The 20,856-nt window shown below is 47.5% G+C and overlaps 1 protein-coding gene across 1 annotated transcript in view; it reads right to left on the bottom strand.

Moving 5' to 3' along the window:
- dhx36 (DEAH (Asp-Glu-Ala-His) box polypeptide 36) overlaps positions 1-20,856 on the bottom strand; it is a 93,158-nt gene that overhangs the window by 39,137 nt on the left and 33,165 nt on the right. Inside the window, 4 exon segments of the mRNA XM_072473797.1 lie at positions 4,502-4,566; positions 5,644-5,699; positions 12,556-12,643; positions 17,448-17,553. Coding sequence (XP_072329898.1) covers positions 4,502-4,566; positions 5,644-5,699; positions 12,556-12,643; positions 17,448-17,553 — 315 coding nt within the window.

Below are 20,856 nucleotides of genomic sequence, written 5' to 3'. Positions count from 1 at the left end.
CCCAATTAAGGGGCAATTTACCGTGACCAATTCATCTACCCTGCACATCTTTTTGGGTTGTGGGGGCGAGACCCACGCAGAAATGGGGAGATTGGGGAAACTCCACACGGACAGTGACCCGGGGCCGGGATCAAATCAGAGTCCTCAGCGCCGTAGGCAGCAGTGCTAACCACTGTGCTACCATGCCATCATTAGACTTTTAATTCAAAATAAAATTCAAATTTCGCCATCTGCCGTGGCCCCCAGAGCACCACCCTGGGTCGCTCGATTACGAGTCCAATGATAATACCACTACTCCACTGCCTTCCCGCATTGGAGCTGTGGGCTGACAAGTCCCCAGGTCCTGATGGGCTTGCTCTTAAGGTCTTAAGAGAAGTGGCTAGCGAGATAATTGATGCAATCATTTAAATTTTTCCAAAATTTCCTAGATTCAGAAGATTCCATTAGATTGAATTACACTGGAAACTCTTATATTCAAAAAGGGATGGAGGCAGAAAACAGAAAACGACAGCACAATTAGCCCACCATGTGTAACAGGGAAAATGTTAGAAGCCTTTATTAAAGATGTTATAAAAGCGCACTTAGATAAATTCAAGGTACAAGGTAATCAGGCAGAGTCAGCATTGTTTTGTGAAAGGGAAATCACGTTTAACCAATTTATTGGAGCTCTCTGAAGTAATGTGTTCTGTGGGTAAAGTGGAACCGATGGTTGTGCTGTACTTAGATTTCCAAAAGGCATTTGATAAGGTGCCACATCAAAGGTTATTGCAGAAAATAAAAACTTGAGGGCAACATTTTGGCATGGGTAGAAGATTGGCTAGCTAACTGGAAACAAAGTAGGCATAAATGGGTCATATTCTGATTGGCAACATGTTACAAGTGGTGTGCCACAGGGATTAGTGCTGGGGCCTCAACGTTTTACAATTTAGTGTTGGTACACCCACCGTGTTGCTAGGGAGAGTTCCAGGATTTCAACCCAGTGCCAGTGACAACTCAGGTTGAGGAGTGGCTTGGAATGGAACTTCCAAATGGTGTTGTTTCCATGTCTCTGCTGCCCTCCTCCTTCCAGATGACATTGGTCATGGGTTTGGAAGGTGCTGCCTAAGGAGCCTTGGTGAGTTCCTGCAGTGTATCCAGATGGTACTCACGGCTGCTACTGCATGCCGGTGATGGAGGGAGTAAATGTTTGTGGATGGGTTGCCAATGAAGCAGGTTGCTTGGTACTGGGTGGTGTCAAGCTGTTTGAGTGCTGTTGGAGCTGCACTCATCCAAGCAAGGAGAGTATTCCATCACCATAAGACCATAAGACATAGGAGCGGAAGTAAGGCCATTCGGCCCATCGAGTCCACTCCGCCATTCAATCATGGCTGATTTCAACTCCATTTACCCGCTCTCTCTCCATAGCCCTTAATTCGAGAAATCAAGAATTTATCAACTTCTGTCTTAAAGACACTCAACGTCCCGGCCTCCACCGCCCTCTGTGGCAATGAATTCCACAGACCCACCACTCTCTGGCTGAAGAAATTTCTCCTCATCTCTGTTCTAAAGTGACTCCCTTTTATTCTAAGGCTGTGCCCCCGGGTCCTAGTCTCCCCTGCTAATGGAAACAACTTCCCTACATCCACCCTATCTAAGCCATTCATTATCTTGTAAGTTTCTATTAGATCTCCCCTCAACCTCCTAAACTCCAATGAATATAATCCCAGGATCCTCAGACGTTCATCGTATGTTAGGCCTACCATTCCTGGGATCATCCGTGTGAATTTCCGCTGGACCCGCTCCAGTGCCAGTATGTACTTCCTGAGGTGTGGGGCCCAAAATTGCTCACAGTATTCTAAATGGGGCCTAACTAATGCTTTATAAAGCTTCAGAAGTACATCCCTGCTTTTATATTCCAAGCCTCTTGAGATGAATGACACCATTGCATTTGCTTTCTTAATTACAGACTCAACCTGCAAGTTTACCTTTAGAGAATCCTGGACTAGGACTCCCAAGTCCCTTTGCACTTCAGCATTATGAATTTTGTCACCGTTTAGAAAATAGTCCATGCCTCTATTCTTTTTTCCAAAGTGCAAGACCTCGCACTTGCCCACGTTGAATTTCATCAGCCATTTTTTGGACCACTCTCCTAAACTGTCTAAATCTTTCTGCAGCCTCCCCACCTCCTCCATACTACCTGCCCCTCCACCTATCTTTGTATCATCGGCAAACATAGCCAGAATGCCCCCAGTCCCGTCATCTATATCGTTAATATATAAAGAGAACAGCTGTGGCCCCAACACTGAACCCTGCGGGACACCACTCGTCACCGGTTGCCATTCCGAAAAAGAACCTTTTATCCCAACTCTCTGCCTTCTGCCTGACAGCCAATCGTCAATCCATGTTAGTACTTTGCCTCGAATACCATGGGCCCTTATTTTACTCAGCAGTCTCCCATGAGGCACCTTATCAAAGGCCTTTTGGAAGTCAAGATAGATAACATCCATTGGCTCTCCTTGGTCTAACCTATTTGTTATCTCTTCAAAGAACTCTAACAGGTTTGTCAGGCACGACCTCCCCTTACTAAATCCATGCTGACTTGTCCTAATCTGACCCTGCACTTTCAAGAATTTAGAAATCTCATCCTTAACAATGGATTCTGGAATCTTGCCAACAACCGAGGTTAGGCTAATTGGCCTATAATTTTCCATCTTTTTCCTTGTTCCCTTCTTGAACAGGGGGGGTTACAACAGCGATTTTCCAATCCTCTGGGACTTTCCCGGACTCCAGTGACTTTTGAAAGATCATAACTAACGCCTCCACTCCTGATTTGTACTGTATAGATTGTGGACAGGTTTTGGGAAGTCAGGAGATGCGTTGCTCACTGCTAAATGACTTGAATGAAGGGACCAAAGACATGATTGCTAAATAAACTGATGATGCAAAGATAGGTAGGAAAGTAAACTGTGAAGATGACAAAAGGAGGCTATAAATGGATATAGATAGATAAAGTGATTGGTAAAAATATCTTGCAAATAGAGTATAATGTGGGCAAAGTGAAATTGTCCATTTTGACAGGATGAATAAAAACAATCATCTAAATGGTGAGATTGCAGGGGCGGGATTCTCTGATCCTGAGGCTAGGTGTTGACGCCGTCGCGTTTCTCGACGGTGTCAACACGGCCCCAGGATCAGCAATTCTGGCCCCTACAGGGGGCCAGCAGGGCGGTGGAGCGGTTCATGCCGCTCCAGCTGCTGATCCGTCCATGGAATGGACGCCGGGGGATGCGCGCATGCGCAGTGGGTCCGGCGCGAACCCGTGCATGCGCAGTCCCACCGGCGCGATTTCCGCGCATGCGCGGAACTCCCTTGTCCGGGCCGGCCCCGGCCCAACATGGCGCAGGAGTACAGTCGCCGGCGCGGAAGAAAGGAGGCCGGGAGACAGAGAGGCCGGCCCGCCGATCGGTGGGTCCCGATCGCGGGTCAGGCCACATCGGCGGTTTGGTCAGATTAGGCTCAAATCCACTGGAGTTTAGAAGAGGAAGAGGTAACTTCATCGGAACATACAAGATCCTGAGTATTCTTGGCAAGGTAGATATGGAAAGGATGTTTCCTCTTTTGGGAGAATCGAGAACGAGGGGTCACGATTTAAAAATAAGGGGTGGCCCATTTGACACAGATATGGAGACATGTTTTCTTTCAGAGGCCATGTGCATTTGGAACTCTCTTCCTCAAAAGGGGGTGGAAGCAGAGTCTTTGAATACTTTAAGGCAGAGTTATATAGATTCTCGATAAGCAAGGAAATAAGATTACAACTGTTAAATAAAAGCAGGATATTGCAGATGCTAGAGATCTGAAATAAAAACAAAGTGCTGGAAATGCTCAGTAGATTTGGCAGAAAGAATCATATTGGACTTGAAATATTAACTTTGTTTCTCTTTGCCCAAATGCTGCCAGGTCTGAGTTTTTCCAGCACTTTATGTTTTTATTACAGCAGTTAACATTAATTGAAGAGCCAGCAGCGGCACAGACGTAATGGCTTCTTTCTGTGCTATGGCCAATTTGGAGCAGGTCCAAACTACCCTATAAAAATCATAAATCCCCGCAAAACTTGTACTTCACGAGCTGCAAATCTCCTCAAGACATCTTGTGATTGTGAAAAGCACTATCCAAACACAGGTCTTTCATTTTACCGATGAGTCCTGTACAGACCTCAGCCTTCACAACATTCGGCATTGTCAAAGGACTCGGTCAAACACATCATTGCTTAAAGACTGCGTGGCATCAGGGCAGGTTTACTGAGAAAAAGTCGAGACAGGACTCCCAAGAAATTCCGTACGCTTGAAACCTCATGAAAGTTCAGAGGAAGAACCAGAAATCTGAGTGCACTTAAGAGGGAATTTTCAGGAACCTGTCATGGAACAGAACCTCTCATCGCTTCGGCTTGAGCAAATGGAATTGCAAAACAGTCATTTGCAGAACACGTCTCCCACTGCGAACACAACAATGCACGTTGCATTACCTTGTCTCTGCGATGTTGGTAGCAATTACAATCTTGCGAACTCCCGGAGGTGGCTTCTTGAAAACCTGAGAATATAACCATGCTATATTACAGCAACTCCCCTGCATTTCCAACAGTCAAACCATTACCCGCTGACAGCATATAATTTAATCGTAAAGTGAAGTGATCAAAAATAGGATTCACTGCTGCAGATAAGTCAATCATTTCTCCTACGAAATCATGAAGCTAAAGAGATGTACATTGTTTGTCAGAAAATGATAGTTGTTAACTTATTCTGCACAGATTTGAGCCAAGTTTAGCTGGTGCAATATTTTTCCTTGCTAACCAACAAACATGTCTTATGGTCACATGAAGATGGCATGCGATTTTCCTTCTTGTTCAGACCAGTGACTTTTGCAGATTTATACAGGAGTGGCTTCTAACACTTAAGGCTCGTGCTTTAGTGTGAGATCTGTGCCAATTATAAGTCAAAAGGAGCCAGATACAGTGCTTAAAGAGATTTTGAGGGCAAACAGGCAACCCAAAGCTTAAAATAAACGTGATCCTTTTCTCATTGTTTAGGTGGGCCGAAGAGGTTATCCTGGAAATCTTTGGACGTCACTCTTCATGGGGGCAAAAGTGTCCTTTGATTTCTTGTTGGACCTGAAAAACAAAGCATCTCTTGCGATCATCTTCCCTGCAGGAAGATCCGAAGACAGATAGTTCGTCATCCAATATTAAAGGAAGTCCGATGTCAAACCTTGCTAACACTTACAGATTTTGATGCTTTCAATTGAAAAAAAAAGGAAGCTCAATAAGTAGCATAAGTAGCCTTGTTCCAATATTGTTTAGGAATCATTTGCACGATGGAGCCATCACTGGCATCTAACAGAACATGGAAATAATTTGTTTTCCTCCAATCAGCCGTCAGCAGGTAATGACTTGCATTCATGAGCATGATACAAGGCCACTTAAAGCAACGTTGCTCCAATGAGCAACAGCCCTACTCGGAGAAACCACTTTTCACAGTGTGACCTTACATGTCAAGTTCTACCGCATACGACAAAGGTCCCTGCACAGCCACAAATTACAACACTGTACCACCCGTTAAGTGAAGACAATGTGGAGGAAGCAGAAGTTGCATCAACTGTAGTCCATCATACCTCTGTCTGATTCACCGAAGGCATAAGAGAGTGAAGAGGAATAATCACAAACCGATCTGGGAGGAATAAAATATCAGTGAATTAAAAAGCAATTCCTCCAAACATATAACACTTGGACATCTGATTCAACACACAAAACTATAATACTGTGGCACTAAGATCCCCAAATGTGAGCACCAACATTTATACAACTCACCAATGTGAAATGGGAGATTCTCCAAGGAGTGCCAACATCAACATGAACTTTCCAGAAGTGTATCACCACTTTGGATTGTATGGATTGTAGATGCAGAGGAATTGCACAAAGCCATTCAGCCCCTCAAACCTGTTCGGCCATTCAATGAGATCATGGTTGATCATATTCCAACTCCATCCACACCTCTTGGCTCCATATCCCTTAATACCATTCCTGTAGACAGGAGAGGGGGTGGCATACTGGTATTGTCGCTGGACTAGTAAGAGACAGTTTGATAATGAAATGGGGACCCGAGTTTGAATTCCACCACGGCAGGTGATGGAATTTAAACTCAATACAAATATCTGGAATTAAAAGTCTAATGGTGACCATGAAAACATTGTCGATTGTTGTAAAAAGCCCTGGGATTCCTCAACATTGACTCTGGACCTCATGAAGTCGCATGGCTTCAGATTAAACATGGGCAAAGGAACCTGCTGCTGATTACCACGAACCGGCCACCATCAGCTGATGAGTCAGTGCTCCTCCATGTTGAACACCACTTGGAGGAAGCACTGAGGGTGGGGCACAGAATATGTTCTGGGTGGGGGAACTTCACTGTCCATCACCAAGAGTTGCTCGGTAATACCACCACAGGCCGAACTGGCCAGGTCCTAAAGGACATAGCTGCTGGACTGGGACTGCAGCAGGGCTGAGGGAGACAAAAGGGAAAAACATACTTGACCTCACCCTTACCAACCTGCCTGCTGCAGATGCATCTGTCCATGACAGTATCAGTAGAAGTGACCGCACAGTCCTTGTGGAGACAAAGTCCCATCTTTACATGAAGGAGGGGCTGGTTTAGCACAGAGGGCTAAACAGCTGGCTTGAAATGCAGAACAATGCCAGCAGCGCGGGTTCAATTCCTGTACCGGCCCCCCCGAACAGGCGCCGGAATGTGGCGACTAGGGGCTTTTCACAGTAACTTCACTGAAGCCTACTTGTGACAATAAGCGATTTTAATCATATTATTATAACCTCCATCGTGTTGAGTGGCACTACCACCATGCTGAATGGGATAGACTTCGAACAGATCTAGCAACTCAAGACTGGGCATCCATGAGGTGCTGTGGGCCATCAGCAGCAGCAGAATTGTATTCAACTAAAATCTGCAACCTCATGGCCCGGCATACCCCCCACTCTGCCATTAACATCAAGCCAGGGGATCAACCCTGGTTCAATGAAGAGTGCAGGAGAGCATGCCAGGCGCAACATCAGGCATACCGAAAAATTTGGTGCAGACCTGGTGAAGCTACGACACAGGACTACATGTGTGCCAAACAGCAGAAGCAAGTAATAGGAAAGCTAAGCGATTCCACAACGAACGCATCAGATCTAAGCTCTGCAGTGCTGCCACATCCAGTCATGAATGGGGGTGGACAATTAAACAACTCAATGATGGAGGAGTCCAGTACATATGTGCAAAAGACAAGACAAAGTCATTTGCAACAATTTTCAGGCGGAAGTGTCAAGTGGATGATCCATCTTGGTCTCCTCCAGGGGTCCCCAGCATCACAGATGTCAGTCTTCAGCCAATACGATTCACTCCACGTGATATCAAGAAACGTCTGAAGGCACTGGATACTGCAAAGACAATATCCTAGCAATAGTACTGAAGAGTTGTGCTCCAGAACTTGTCACGCTCCTAGCCAAGCTGTTCCAATACAGCTACAACACTGGCAGCTACCCAGCAATGTGCAAAGTTGCCCAGGTGTGCCCTGTACACAAGAAACAGGACAAATCCAACCCAGCCAATTACCGCCCTGTTAGTCTACTCTCCATCTTCAGCAAGTGATGGAAGGAGTCATCAACAGTCCCATCAAGTGACACATTCTCAGCAATAACTTGCTCACAGATACTCAGTTTGGGTTCCACCAAACATGGACAAAAGAGCTGAATGCCAGAGGTGAGATGAGAGTGACGGCGCATGGCATCAAGTCAGCATTTGACCGAGTATGGTATCAAGGAGCCCTAGCTAAACTGGAGTCAATGGGAATCAGGGGGAAAACTCTCTGCTGGCTGAATATCTGCCAAAGGAAGATGGTTGTGGTAGTTGGAGTTCAATTATCTCAGCTCCCGGACATCACTGCAGGAGTTCCTCAGGGTAGTATCCTTAGCCCAACCATCTTCAGCTGCTTCATCAATGACCTCCCTTGGATGACTGCACAATGTTCAGCACCAGTTGTGACTCCTCAGATGATGAAGCAGTCCATGTCCAAATGCAGCAAGACCTGGACAATATCCAGACTTGGGCTGGGAAGTGGCAAGTTACATTTGCGCCAGACAAGTGCCAGGCAATGACCATGTCCTACAAGAGAAGATTTAACCATCACCCCATGACATTACCATCGCTGATCCATCACAATAAACATCCTGGGGGGTTACCATTGATCAGAAACTGAACTGGCCTCGCCACATTAATACTGTGGCGACCAGGGCAGGTCACAGACTAGGAATTCTACAGCAGAGCAGCACGATGGCACAGCGGTTAGCACTGCTGCCTCACAGCGCGAGGTCCCAGGTTCGATCCTAATCCTGGGTCACTGTCCGTGTGGAGTTTGCACATTCTCCCCGTGTTTGCATGGGTTTCGCCCCCACAACCTAAAGATGTGCAGGCTAGGTGGATTGGCCACACTAAATTGCCCCTCAATTGGAAAAAAATGAATTGGTTACTCGAAATGTATTTGTAAAAAGGAATCCTATGGCGAGTAACTCTTCTCCTGACCCCCCAAAGCCTGTCCACCATCTACAAGGCACAAGTCAGGAGAGTAATGGAATACTCTCCACTTGCCTGGATGAGTGCAGCTCCAGCGACACAAGAATCTCAACAACATCCAGGACAAAGCAGCCCGCTTGATTGTTTCCCCCTTCCGCAAACACTCAAACCCTCCACCAGACGAAGTGGCAGCCACTGTACCATTTACAAGATGCACTGCAGTAACTCACCAAGGTTCCTTAGACAACACCTTCCAACCCACGACCACTGCCATCTAGAAGGACAAGAGCAGCAGATACCTGGGAACCCCGCCATGGAGGTTCCCCTCCAAGTCACTCATCACCCTGACTTGGAAATATATCACCGTTCCTTCATTGTCACTGGGGCAATATCCTGGAACACTCCCTAACAGCACAGTGGGTGTACCTACACCCGAAGGACTGCGGCAGTTCGAGAAGGCAACTCACCCCCAGCTTCTGAAGGGCAAAAGGGATGGGCAATAAATGCTGGCCTAACCAGCGACGCCCACATCCCGTAAATGAATTGAAAAAAAGAAACGCTTCCCCTTGGTGGTTGCGGCAACGACCAGGAGACATAGATTTAAGGTAAGGGGCATAGGTTCAGAAGAGGGGATGTGAAGGAAAACATTTTTACCCAGCGGGTGATGGGAGTTTGGAACTCGCTGTCTGAAAGGGTGGTGGAGACAGAAGCCGCCATAACATTTAAGAAATATTTAGATATGCACTTGCGATACGAAGGCATACAAGGCCAAGTGCTAGAAAATGGGATTAGAATAGTGAGGTGGTTGTTTTTGAGCGGCGCAGCTGTGAAGGGCCTTTTCTTCACTATATGACTCTTATCACCACGTTATTAAGTGTAGTTTGTGAGATTAAACTGTTCAGCATGCCCAAGGAAATGTACTTCACTAACAGAGATTGATAAGCGTGAATCACTGGAATGTATTTACAGTCCACTGAACGGCACGTAGAGTGAGCCCTTCTCGGCTCTGCTACCCAACGGTACCGCTAGCTTTTTTGGAGTCGAGGTGATTCTCTCCGCCAAGGCCACACTTAGAGGGATTCCTTGCTGGTGAGCACCTCACAGATTGGGACGCCATCTTGGAAGGCTGCCCCTCTCTCTCTCTCTCTCCCTCCCTCCCTACCCTAGACTTTCAGGCCCCCGTCTGCTTTAGTGACCGCCCCTCACCTCTCCCCACACCAGACCCCCAGACCACCCCCCCCCCAATCTTATAAAGGCCCCCCTCGAACACCCCATCACCACACCGTCCTCTACCTGCCAAGGCCTCCCAAACCTGACAGTGCCAGCCAGTCACCCAGGCACCCTAGCATTGTCAGTCTGGCAGCGCCCCTGATCAACCTGACAGGGGGCGGCAAGGGAGACGGGGAGGGGGCGGCAAGGGAGGCGGCGGCAAGGGAGGCGGGGAGGGGGCGGCAAGGGAGGCGGGGAGGGGGCGGCAAGGGAGGCGGGGAGGGGGCGGCAAGGGAGGCGGGGAGGGGGCGGCAAGGGAGGCGGGGAGGGGGCGGCAAGGGAGGCGGGGAGGGGGCGGCAAGGGAGACGGGGAGGGGGCGAAAAGGGAGACGGGGAGGGGGCGAAAAGGGAGACGGGGAGGGGGCGAAAAGGGAGACGGGGAGGGGGCGAAAAGGGAGACGGGGAGGGGGCGAAAAGGGAGACGGGGAGGGGGCGAAAAGGGAGACGGGGAGGGGGCGAAAAGGGAGACGGGGAGGGGGCGAAAAGGGAGACGGGGAGGGGGCGAAAAGGGAGACGGGGAGGGGGCGAAAAGGGAGACGGGGAGGGGGCGAAAAGGGAGACGGGGAGGGGGCGAAAAGGGAGACGGGGAGGGGGCGAAAAGGGAGACGGGGAGGGGGCGAAAAGGGAGACGGGGAGGGGGCGAAAAGGGAGACGGGGAGGGGGCGAAAAGGGAGACGGGGAGGGGGCGAAAAGGGAGACGGGGAGGGGGCGAAAAGGGAGACGGGGAGGGGGCGAAAAGGGAGACGGGGAGGGGGCGAAAAGGGAGACGGGGAGGGGGCGAAAAGGGAGACGGGGAGGGGGCGAAAAGGGAGACGGGGAGGGGGCGAAAAGGGAGACGGGGAGGGGGCGAAAAGGGAGACGGGGAGGGGGCGAAAAGGGAGACGGGGAGGGGGCGAAAAGGGAGACGGGGAGGGGGCGAAAAGGGAGACGGGGAGGGGGCGAAAAGGGAGACGGGGAGGGGGCGAAAAGGGAGACGGGGAGGGGGCGAAAAGGGAGACGGGGAGGGGGCGAAAAGGGAGACGGGGAGGGGGCGAAAAGGGAGACGGGGAGGGGGCGAAAAGGGAGACGGGGAGGGGGCGAAAAGGGAGACGGGGAGGGGGCGAAAAGGGAGACGGGGAGGGGGCGAAAAGGGAGACGGGGAGGGGGCGAAAAGGGAGACGGGGAGGGGGCGAAAAGGGAGACGGGGAGGGGGCGAAAAGGGAGACGGGGAGGGGGCGAAAAGGGAGACGGGGAGGGGGCGAAAAGGGAGACGGGGAGGGGGCGAAAAGGGAGACGGGGAGGGGGCGAAAAGGGAGACGGGGAGGGGGCGAAAAGGGAGACGGGGAGGGGGCGAAAAGGGAGACGGGGAGGGGGCGAAAAGGGAGACGGGGAGGGGGCGAAAAGGGAGACGGGGAGGGGGCGAAAAGGGAGACGGGGAGGGGGCGAAAAGGGAGACGGGGAGGGGGCGAAAAGGGAGACGGGGAGGGGGCGAAAAGGGAGACGGGGAGGGGGCGAAAAGGGAGACGGGGAGGGGGCGAAAAGGGAGACGGGGAGGGGGCGAAAAGGGAGACGGGGAGGGGGCGAAAAGGGAGACGGGGAGGGGGCGAAAAGGGAGACGGGGAGGGGGCGAAAAGGGAGACGGGGAGGGGGCGAAAAGGGAGACGGGGAGGGGGCGAAAAGGGAGACTGGGAGGGGGCGAAAAGGGCGACGGGGAGGGGGCGAAAAGGGAGACGGGGAGGGGGCGAAAAGGGAGACGGGGAGGGGGCGAAAAGGGAGACGGGGAGGGGGCGAAAAGGGAGACGGGGAGGGGGCGAAAAGGGAGACGGGGAGGGGGTGAAAAGGAAACGGGGAGGGGGCGGCAATGGAGATGTGGGAGGGGCTTCACTGGAACACCAGCTTAGTGACGCGATGCAGGGGACAGGTGTGGGAGGAAACAAGAGAAAGAGAAAAAGCTTGTATGTTTCAGCACCAACTCAGGATCCCAAAGCACATTGCACCCTATGAAGTATTTTGAAATGTAGGCACTGCGATATAACTTGCTATTATTTGATGTTTCTAGCAAGGAACTGTATTTCATATCAAAAGGAAAGCTAATCCATGACTGGTCCTCTTTGAAATCCACTGAAAAAGTGACAGGACACGGTGAGTACCAACTACCCTTCGGTCACATTCTGTCAGCCATCACCGACAGACAGCAGTCGATGACACACGGTCCAAGTTCTAATACAATCCAGTGTCAACTGTGCAATCACATCGTCGTCACAGTCCCAGAGTCTGTGTGTCACCTTGAAGAGAATACAGAATTTCGACAAATAGGTGCTCTGACACACACAAGCAATAAGATGATAATGGGACCATCTGGTTCCGTCAAGCTGGAAAACAACTCTTAAAATATTAACAACAACATTTCAGGTTTGAGATCCAACAAACCGCTCCCTTCTCCCTCAGGGAAGCTTTGAAATAGAGCATCTCACTAAGCTGGAGTTACAGCGCAGCCAGTGCCAAGTCCAATTGACATGAACCATTTCCTTCTAAGGGGATCTTCTACTGTTTGTCTTTGGCATGTCAGGTGGGAACCTGCACTTGACCTAAATACTTCCTTCCCTCTGCGATGCACCCAAAATGGCATTTCATTGGCAGAAAGAGTTCAGGGTTTAACCACACTTCAGAAATAATTCTCTCACATCAGAAAATGGCAGTGCAATACTGTTACCTGATTTGAACATGGTTTGTGCAGTCAGAAGGTCATTCAAGGTGCTGATATTGTCCCAGCCAGGGAGGAAGACTAAAATGGCACCCTCCTGCAAATTAAGTGACATTTTTGCTGACTACATTGTTTGGTTAATCGCAAATAAAAACAAATGCTGATAAAGATTACTAGACTGACATATTTGACGGTCTGCAATAGTTTTGGAAACCCAGCATGAGCAAAGCAGCACACACCACAGAGCAAATAAATCAATAGCTAGAACATCTCACTGGTATATAATATTTATATATATATATATATATATATATATATTATATTCACACCACAGAGCATTTTCTTCCAAACAGCAGTAAGTCAAACAACAAATGCTCAGTGGTTCCAGGACAATATTTGTAGCCTGAGCATGGTGTTTACCGAGTGCGATAAAGGAGAAACATCATTAAACCATTCTATAGAAATTACAGATCATTTAACCACCGTTTATATTAAACCTTTGTTAGAGACCCAAAATGACCATGATGGAAGGCACAAAGGGTAGCACAGGTGGTCAGCACTGCTGCCTCACAGCGCCAGGGTTCGATTCCATCCTTGGGTCACTGTGCGGAGTCTGCACATTCTCTCCGTGTCTGCGTGGATTTCCTCTGGGTTCTCCGGTTCCCTCCCACAGTCCAAAGATGTGTAGATTAGGTTACAGGGTGGCGGGGATGGGCCAGGGGCGTGGGCCTGGTTGGGATGCTCTTTCGTAGGGTGCATGCAGACTGGTTAGGCTGAATGGCCTCCATCTGCAATGTGGGGATTCCATAAATTGAAGCTTGTGAGATTATTCTCTTTTTTTCCAATTAAGGGGCAATTTAGCATGGCCAATTCACCTACCAGGCACATCTTGGTGTGACCCACGCAGACACGGGGTTGAATGTGAAAACTCCACATGGACAGTGACCCAGGGCTGGGATCGAACCCGGGTCCTCAGTGCCGTGAGGCAGCAGTGCTAACCACTGACCCACAATGCCGCCCCTAGCTCGTAACATTATTCTGAGTCACAGAACATGTTTACTCACAGCAGTGAAATTTTAGAAGAAATCAACAGAAAGGTGAAAATAAACTGATGGAAGATAGATTGGTCTCAATAAGAATCCAAAGTCCCTCCCTCTGATGCATGGGGCTACCACCCAGTGATCATAGTTCCTATCCGCAGTTCCACCCATCACGTTTGGAAGTTAAAGGGGACAACATTTGCAGTGAAAGAGACAAAACGCATTTGGCTTGGATCGTAGCTTCTCCATGACTCCTCTCCAAACAAAAATATCAATATAACACTAAAAGTGCCACCTGGTTCTGTCTATAAATGCTCATTAAACACCATCAGCATTTCGAGCTTCCACTGATTGATTGTAATTGTTCTCTTTTGGAAGTGCACAATCGCAGGGACTGGGGTACCTCATCAACTCCCTTACTCACATTTTGGTTCTGATGTTTGGAGTTTCATTAGTGACCTGTTGTTGTTTAAGGTAGAATCCCTTGAAGAGACTTTAATTTGTCCCTTGGCATGGTGGCACAGTGGTTAGCCCTGATGCCTCACAGCGCCAGGGACCCGGGTTCAATTCCAGCGTTGGGTCACTGCCTGTGTGGATTTTGCACGTTCTCCCCGTGTCTGCGTGGGTTTCCTCCGGGTGCTCTGGTTTCCTCCCAGTCCAAAGATGTGCAGGTTAGGTGGATTGGCCGTGCTAAATTGCCCCTTAGTGTCAAAAAGTATGAGGTGGAGGTTACGGGGATAGGGTGGGGGTGTGGGCCCATGTAGGGTGCTCTTTCAGAGGGTTGGTGCAGACCCGATGGGCCGAACGGCCTCCTTCTGCACTGTAGTGATCCTATCATTTTGTTTCCTTGGTTATGTGATTTGCACCAAAATAAGTTGGGAGGCCCACATACAATCGTGGCTGCAGAGTTCAGAAGTTCAATATTTTTAATAGGATCGGAAACAGTTTAGCCCCTCAATCGAATGATATTGATGGGTCTTAAAGCTGCTTTGACATACAGTTAACATTCATTATTGTGCAGAAATGCAAAGGCTGGAGGCTGAGTGTGATGCATCCATTTAAATAACTGCAGCAAAGATCATTTCAGGAAGGTGCGAGCACACTGTTGAACTCTGTATTTTACATCTCGGCAGTTGACAATTTTCTCATCACTCTTGAGCAAACGGGGGGAAAATGAGCATCATTAAAATCGAGAGAAGTGCTGAAACTTAATTAACGTCACAAGCAAAAATACATTTCCATCAACACCTGTAGGTCAGCTTTTCATAATTTGTAGAATCAGCACAAATGCTTCACAGCTCCAGGGTCCCAGGTTCGATTCCCGGCTTGGGTCACTGTCTGTGGAAGTCTGCACGTTCCCCCCCCCGTGTGTGTAGGTTTCCTCCGGGTGTTCCGGTTTCCTCCCACAGTCCAAAGATGTGCAGGTTAGGTGGATTGGCCATGCTAAATTGCCCTTAGTGTCCAAAATTGCCCTTAGTTTGGGTGGGGTTACTGGGTTATGGGGATAGGGTGGGGGTGTGGGATTGGGTAGGGTGCTCTTTCCAAGAGCCAGTGCAGACTTGTGGGCCGAATGGCCTCCTTCTGCACTGTAAATTCTATGATTCTAATTTTTAAAGCACAAAGTTATTTTTAAACGGTTATTATTTGGTGTATTGTTCCAGGTCTCTGAAATGCTCTTATTTTCAATTACCCCAGGGACATAGGCATCACTGGGAAGGCTGGTATTCGTTGTTCATCACTGGCTGCCCTTGGTCAATTGAATGGTTGCTCGGTTGCTTGAGTGGAAAGTTTAGAGGCAAGCAACCTTCGTCTGGAACTGGAATCATATACAGCCTAGATCAGTGAAGGCTGCAGGTTCCTGCGGACCATTCACGAACCAGTTGGGATTCAACAACAAGCTGTCAGCCTCATGATCGCTGAATAATCTTTTTTTTAAATTATTGTCAGAAGTAACACTGCAGTGAAGTTACTGTGAAAATCCCCTAGTCGCCACATTCCGGCGCCTGTTCGGGTACACAGAGGGAGAATTCAGAATGTCCAATTCACCTAACAGCACGTCTTTTGGGACTTGTGGGAGGAAACCGGAGCACCCGGAGGAAAGCCACGCAGACATTGGGAGAACATGCAAACTCCATACAGACAGTGACCCAAGCTGGGAATCAAATCAGGGACCCTGGCGCTGTGAAGCAACAGTGCTAACCACTGGGCTACCGTGCCATATGGACATCTGACATCTGCTTTTGCATTTCCAGACTGTTGTTTTGTTTGAAAAACTGAATTCGATTCTCATTTAGCACGATAAAATATAATTAGTGGAAAAATAGATGGGTCATATCATTAGATAGCACATATCAGAAAATTAACTCGTGAGGACTAGTTCACTAAATAGTCAGATAGCAACAGCAGGTTACATCCAAGACCAGCAAAATCAACTCCTCTCCCCTCAATATGAAGACGCTACATTTAAACTATGTTAAAGCAGTGCCATTCCTGGTACTGCTCTGCATCAGTAATCAGATCATTGATCAATCTTTAATTAAGAGTTATGGGGATAAGGCAGAAAAAATGGAGTCGAGGATTATATCAGATGATTAAATGCTTGTGACAATAAGCGATTATTATTAAATGGCAGAGCAGACCCGAGGGCCGAATGGCTGACTTCGGCTCCCATGTCTTATGGTCGCTAATCCTTTTGAACAGATGCGAGTTGGGCCTTTGAGGATATTTTTAAACAAGTGTATAAAATACTTTCACTTGAATGAGAAGTAGAGAATGAGGACAGGAAAGCAGCAATTAAAAGGCAAAAAATTGATTTTAATAAAGAACGAGAATGTGTCACAGGGAGATAATCTAACACGCTCAATCTCTTATCCTCAAGCAATGAATTGGTGTGAACAGTTCATCATTTAAACTGATGTCTCTCTGAGACCAAAGTCCACCTTTAGTTTTAGATGGAAAGTAGTACCCAGTGAAGCTGAAGGCATAGTGTGTGCGTGTGCAGGCGAGGAAAAACACCTCGTCTTGTTTTACGGTAAGAAGTCTTACAACACCAGGTTAAAGTCCAACAGGTTTGTTTCAAACACTAGCTTTCGGAGCACTGCTCCTTCCTCATTCACCTGAGGAAGGAGCAGTGCTCCGAAAGCTAGTGTTTGAAACAAACCTGTTGGACTTTAACCTGGTGTTGTAAGACTTCTTACTGTGCTCACCCCAGTCCAACGCCGGCATCTCCACATCTTGTTTTACGGTGTTACAATAAACTTTTTGACTCAAGCCAAAATGTCAGGCACCGTTTGGCTGAACACGTTCTCGAATTGACTGAGAAAACCTTCAGCTCAGTAATTGATGATATACATTTCATGAACCACTTAGCAAAGTATTTCCCTGGCAATGCGCTTACAAAGAGGATTAATTACCTCGAGGTGCACAGGATCACAAACACGAGCATAATAGGCATTCCCAGAAAATGAGGATGAAAGTGTTACATCTCCTATGGATGCAGCCTTCCTAGAGTTTCAATACCAACCTCCCGAGGTGAAACAATCGTGAACAAAAACCCAGGGTTATGTCAAGTAATAGCTCATGTGCACGCCCCATCAGAAAGAGATGATGCATTCTGAGTATTTAGCCAATATGCTAGAGTGAAAGCTAGTGGTTGGACTGGCCTGAAAAACCAAAGCTACAACCGCCAATAATGGGTCAAATAATATCAAAATTTGCTTTAGTTGGGCAGAAGCTGGAGAAAGAGATATGGTCAATAGTTCTCCTGACACTACAATATAGGCTCACCGACATTTACTGTGTGCTTTCTACCCGTCAACCAATTAAAATGTTCATCAGCTTCTAGTTGAAAAAAAAACTTACCTCCGCATTTAAAACAATATGCCTTATGAGAGCCACAATCAAATGAAGGTCTATTTTATCATCATCATGCAGAATTTCCAAGGCTTCAATCGTGCTGTCGGAATACCTATGAGAGAAGAGGAATGTTAATGGAAATCAAACAAGGTCTTCAGTGCTCAAGGCTGTTAGCTCATGCTCCTTTAAGTGTGCTTCTGGAATACATTTATGCCAAAGGTTCATATACTTTTCATAAATAACTGACTAGCAATTTCAATATTCTCACATCATGTGCTGGTCATAAACGGGAGCAACAAATGTCTTCCTGCGGGTTTGGTGAGCCGACTGAGCAGCATGGAGGGGAAGGAGTGAATGAAATCACAGCCAACTTAACGTCTACTGTTGCCACCAGCATTTCAGGAAATCAGATTGGTGAATGGCGAGTGGATTTTTGTTGTGGGCCCATCAGAATTGTGAAAAACATACAGAACCGTACAAGTTAATAGCACAGAATGAGGCCATTGGCCTCAAACTGGCTTCTTTGTAAGAATAATCCAAAATAATTTGTCTGCCCACGGGTCTGTAACTTATCCAAATATTCAATGGTGTCTTGCCTCAACCGCTCCCTGCGACAAAGAAGTCCTTGCTTCTCCCCTCTTATGTGAAGTAATTTCCTCTTACCACTCTGCAAAATTGTACCCGCCTCTACCACTGCCTCTGGCAGCCCGTTCCAGATGCTCTCCACCCTCGCTGTAAAATAATTTCCCCTCTGGTCTCTTTTGTATCTCTCCCCTCTCACCTTAAACCTATGCCCTCGAGTTCTAGACTCCTCTACCTTTGGGAAAGGATGTTGACTATCTACCTTATCGATGCTCATTATTTTGTAGCCCTCTATAAGATCACCCCTAAGCCACCTACGCTCCAGGGAAAAATATGCCAGCCTATCCAGCCTCTCCTTATAACTCAGACCATCAAGTTCTGGTAGCATCCTCGTAAATCTCTTCTTTCTATGAGCTAAATCCGGCATATAGTCACCGCGCATAAGTTATCTTCCAATTTGGGATAACCTTTCTTCAGTTCAGCATAACGCTCCTTCCGATTGAGAGTTTTCAAAACAGCAGCTTTCAGCATTAACTTGTGTTCTGGAGGCTTGCGTTCTCTAGCTGGGTGTAGCAGTAGTTGCTCCTCTCTTACTGTATTCAGTCACCTTGCTATGGACATATTGCTTCTTCCCTTTGAGGTTATTCCACCTTACTAATACCTTGGATCAGGCTTTTAGGTGTGTATTATTTTCCAATCTCTCCACTTCGAACTCATCTCATCTACGGTTCTGAAACCAATTTCTTTACACCATTGTTCAACCCCCTAGTCACTGAGGTAAGTAAGCACTTGTTTTCCTGCTATTAAGCTAATTCGCACATCAAAACAACCTCCAAACGTATGCACCCGTGTCGGTTGCCTTTTTATCCAATTCTTTATTTTATCCCAATTTAATTTTTAGTCTTGATTTTACTCAGTTCTTGAATTTTCCTTTTACAGGTTGAGCATCCCTTATCCGAAATCCCCCATATACCAAAATCCACACTTTTTAATCGAGCGGCGGCATGATGTCACGAATGGGAAATCCCACAAAGCTCTGGGAAGGTTCCCGGGCGATGGGCAGCTGCCAACACACCGCACATGCGCATTATCACATTATATCACATATGTTAACATATCACATTAACACTGGTTTAATAGCTGGTTTAGCACAGGGCTAAAGAGCTGGCTTTGAAAGCAGACCAAGGTAGGCCAGCAGAACGGTTCAATTCCCGTTCCAGCCTCCCCAACAGGCGCCGGAATGTGGCGACTAGGGGCTTTTCACAGTAACTTCATTTGAAGCCTACTTGTGACAATAAGCGATTTTCATTTCATTTCATATATTCCGAAATACCAAAAATTCCAAATCCGATGCGCACTTGGCCCCACATATTTCAGATAAGGGATGCTCAACCTGTACTCCAGTAACTTGACAATACCGGTTGGAAAAAAAACATGGTTAGAAACCAGCCGAATGTGGAAACCCATCGCGTGGGCAACAGTCAATGTGGGCTGCAATGCAAGGGCCCTTCCTATTGATTCACCTATTTGACTTATCGTTTTTTGGACCATGGATCTTCAATAGAGATATACCTTCAAGTTGAGCATGGGAAGTGAAGAACTCAAAACTTGCAAAATAGTACACTGTGCTATGAAGGCTTAGATTTCGAACAGAAGAACTCAGATTTTATGGCACCCAAGGGATTGGAGAGATTTGATGTGATTGGTTGGCTGGTGGCCAATGGATTGGCCAGGCACTATATTCTGCCCAGTAATAAGACAGCGATTGGGTCATGCCAGGTGGGGTTTTCAGAGAACCCGGAAGAAGGCTAACGGATGCCAAGAGGAGAGGCTGTCTGTTTCTCTCTCTCTTTCAAAGGTTTCCTGCCTGCGGTTTCTGAGTCTGCAGAGAGTCCCGAGACCCTGATGAATCTACAATGAAAACCATTACAGACTGAAAACAAAGACTGGAGCCCAGACTGCAATAAAATCTAACTGAAAGACGTTCATTTGTAACAGAGACTTTTATCCTTTTAGTATTATTTTCTATACCCCTCGTTCCCCTCTGTGTGTCGGTCTTGAGTGCATAGAGGGCGGGCGAGGTTAGAAATTAGACAATTGTATTTGTTCCCTGCTTAATTTTTCATTGTGTTTAAATTTACAAACCTGGTGACTATAGTTATTGGGCAGCCAAAGACCAAAGATTTCTGGTGTAACAAAATTTCAATTGTGTTGCGACTTCAGGTCAAGTGGGGCTGGAATTGACCACGCACTAGCCCAGGGTGTCGTAACAGCACTCAGAACCTTGATGGGCCCCTGGGCTGCAGGTTGTCCACCACTGTATTAAATCTTCTCTCAGCCTTCTTTCTTCCAATGGAAATAGTTCCCAGTAGTACAAATTCTCTGCTGGGAACTATAGTTTTCCAGTCCTGGCATCCTACTGGCAAATCCAAGCTCTTTTCTCTATAATGAAGTGGTCCAAAATGACACAAAGTATGCTAACAATTTAAGGCAACAATTAATAGTGAGATTGAGCTGTTGAGTTTATTATGGTCATATCTCATCAACAGTATTGCACATCATGAACAGATGCAACACCACAAGATAGCCTATATATTAATGTAATGGAGATGGCGGCTGAAAGTGATGGAGTGGTATATTTGAAAGTTTCCTATGTTTCCCAAGGACTTCTCTGTTACTTTTGCTTGTTCCTCTTCAAATGTTTTCTCAGAAACATGCTACACTGCTCTCCCAGCCAGAGATTCAGTGAGCCACACATGGGACTTTTGAGGATCACTGACTGATGCCTGGCAGCACCCTTCCAATCCTGAATGCCATTTTTGATGCTCAAACC

The sequence above is a fragment of the Scyliorhinus torazame genome, chromosome 14 (assembly GCF_047496885.1).
Source record: "Scyliorhinus torazame isolate Kashiwa2021f chromosome 14, sScyTor2.1, whole genome shotgun sequence".
NCBI lineage: Eukaryota > Metazoa > Chordata > Chondrichthyes > Carcharhiniformes > Scyliorhinidae > Scyliorhinus > Scyliorhinus torazame.
The sequence above is the reverse complement of the archived record's forward strand: the minus strand, read 5'-3'. Positions and strand labels throughout refer to the sequence as shown.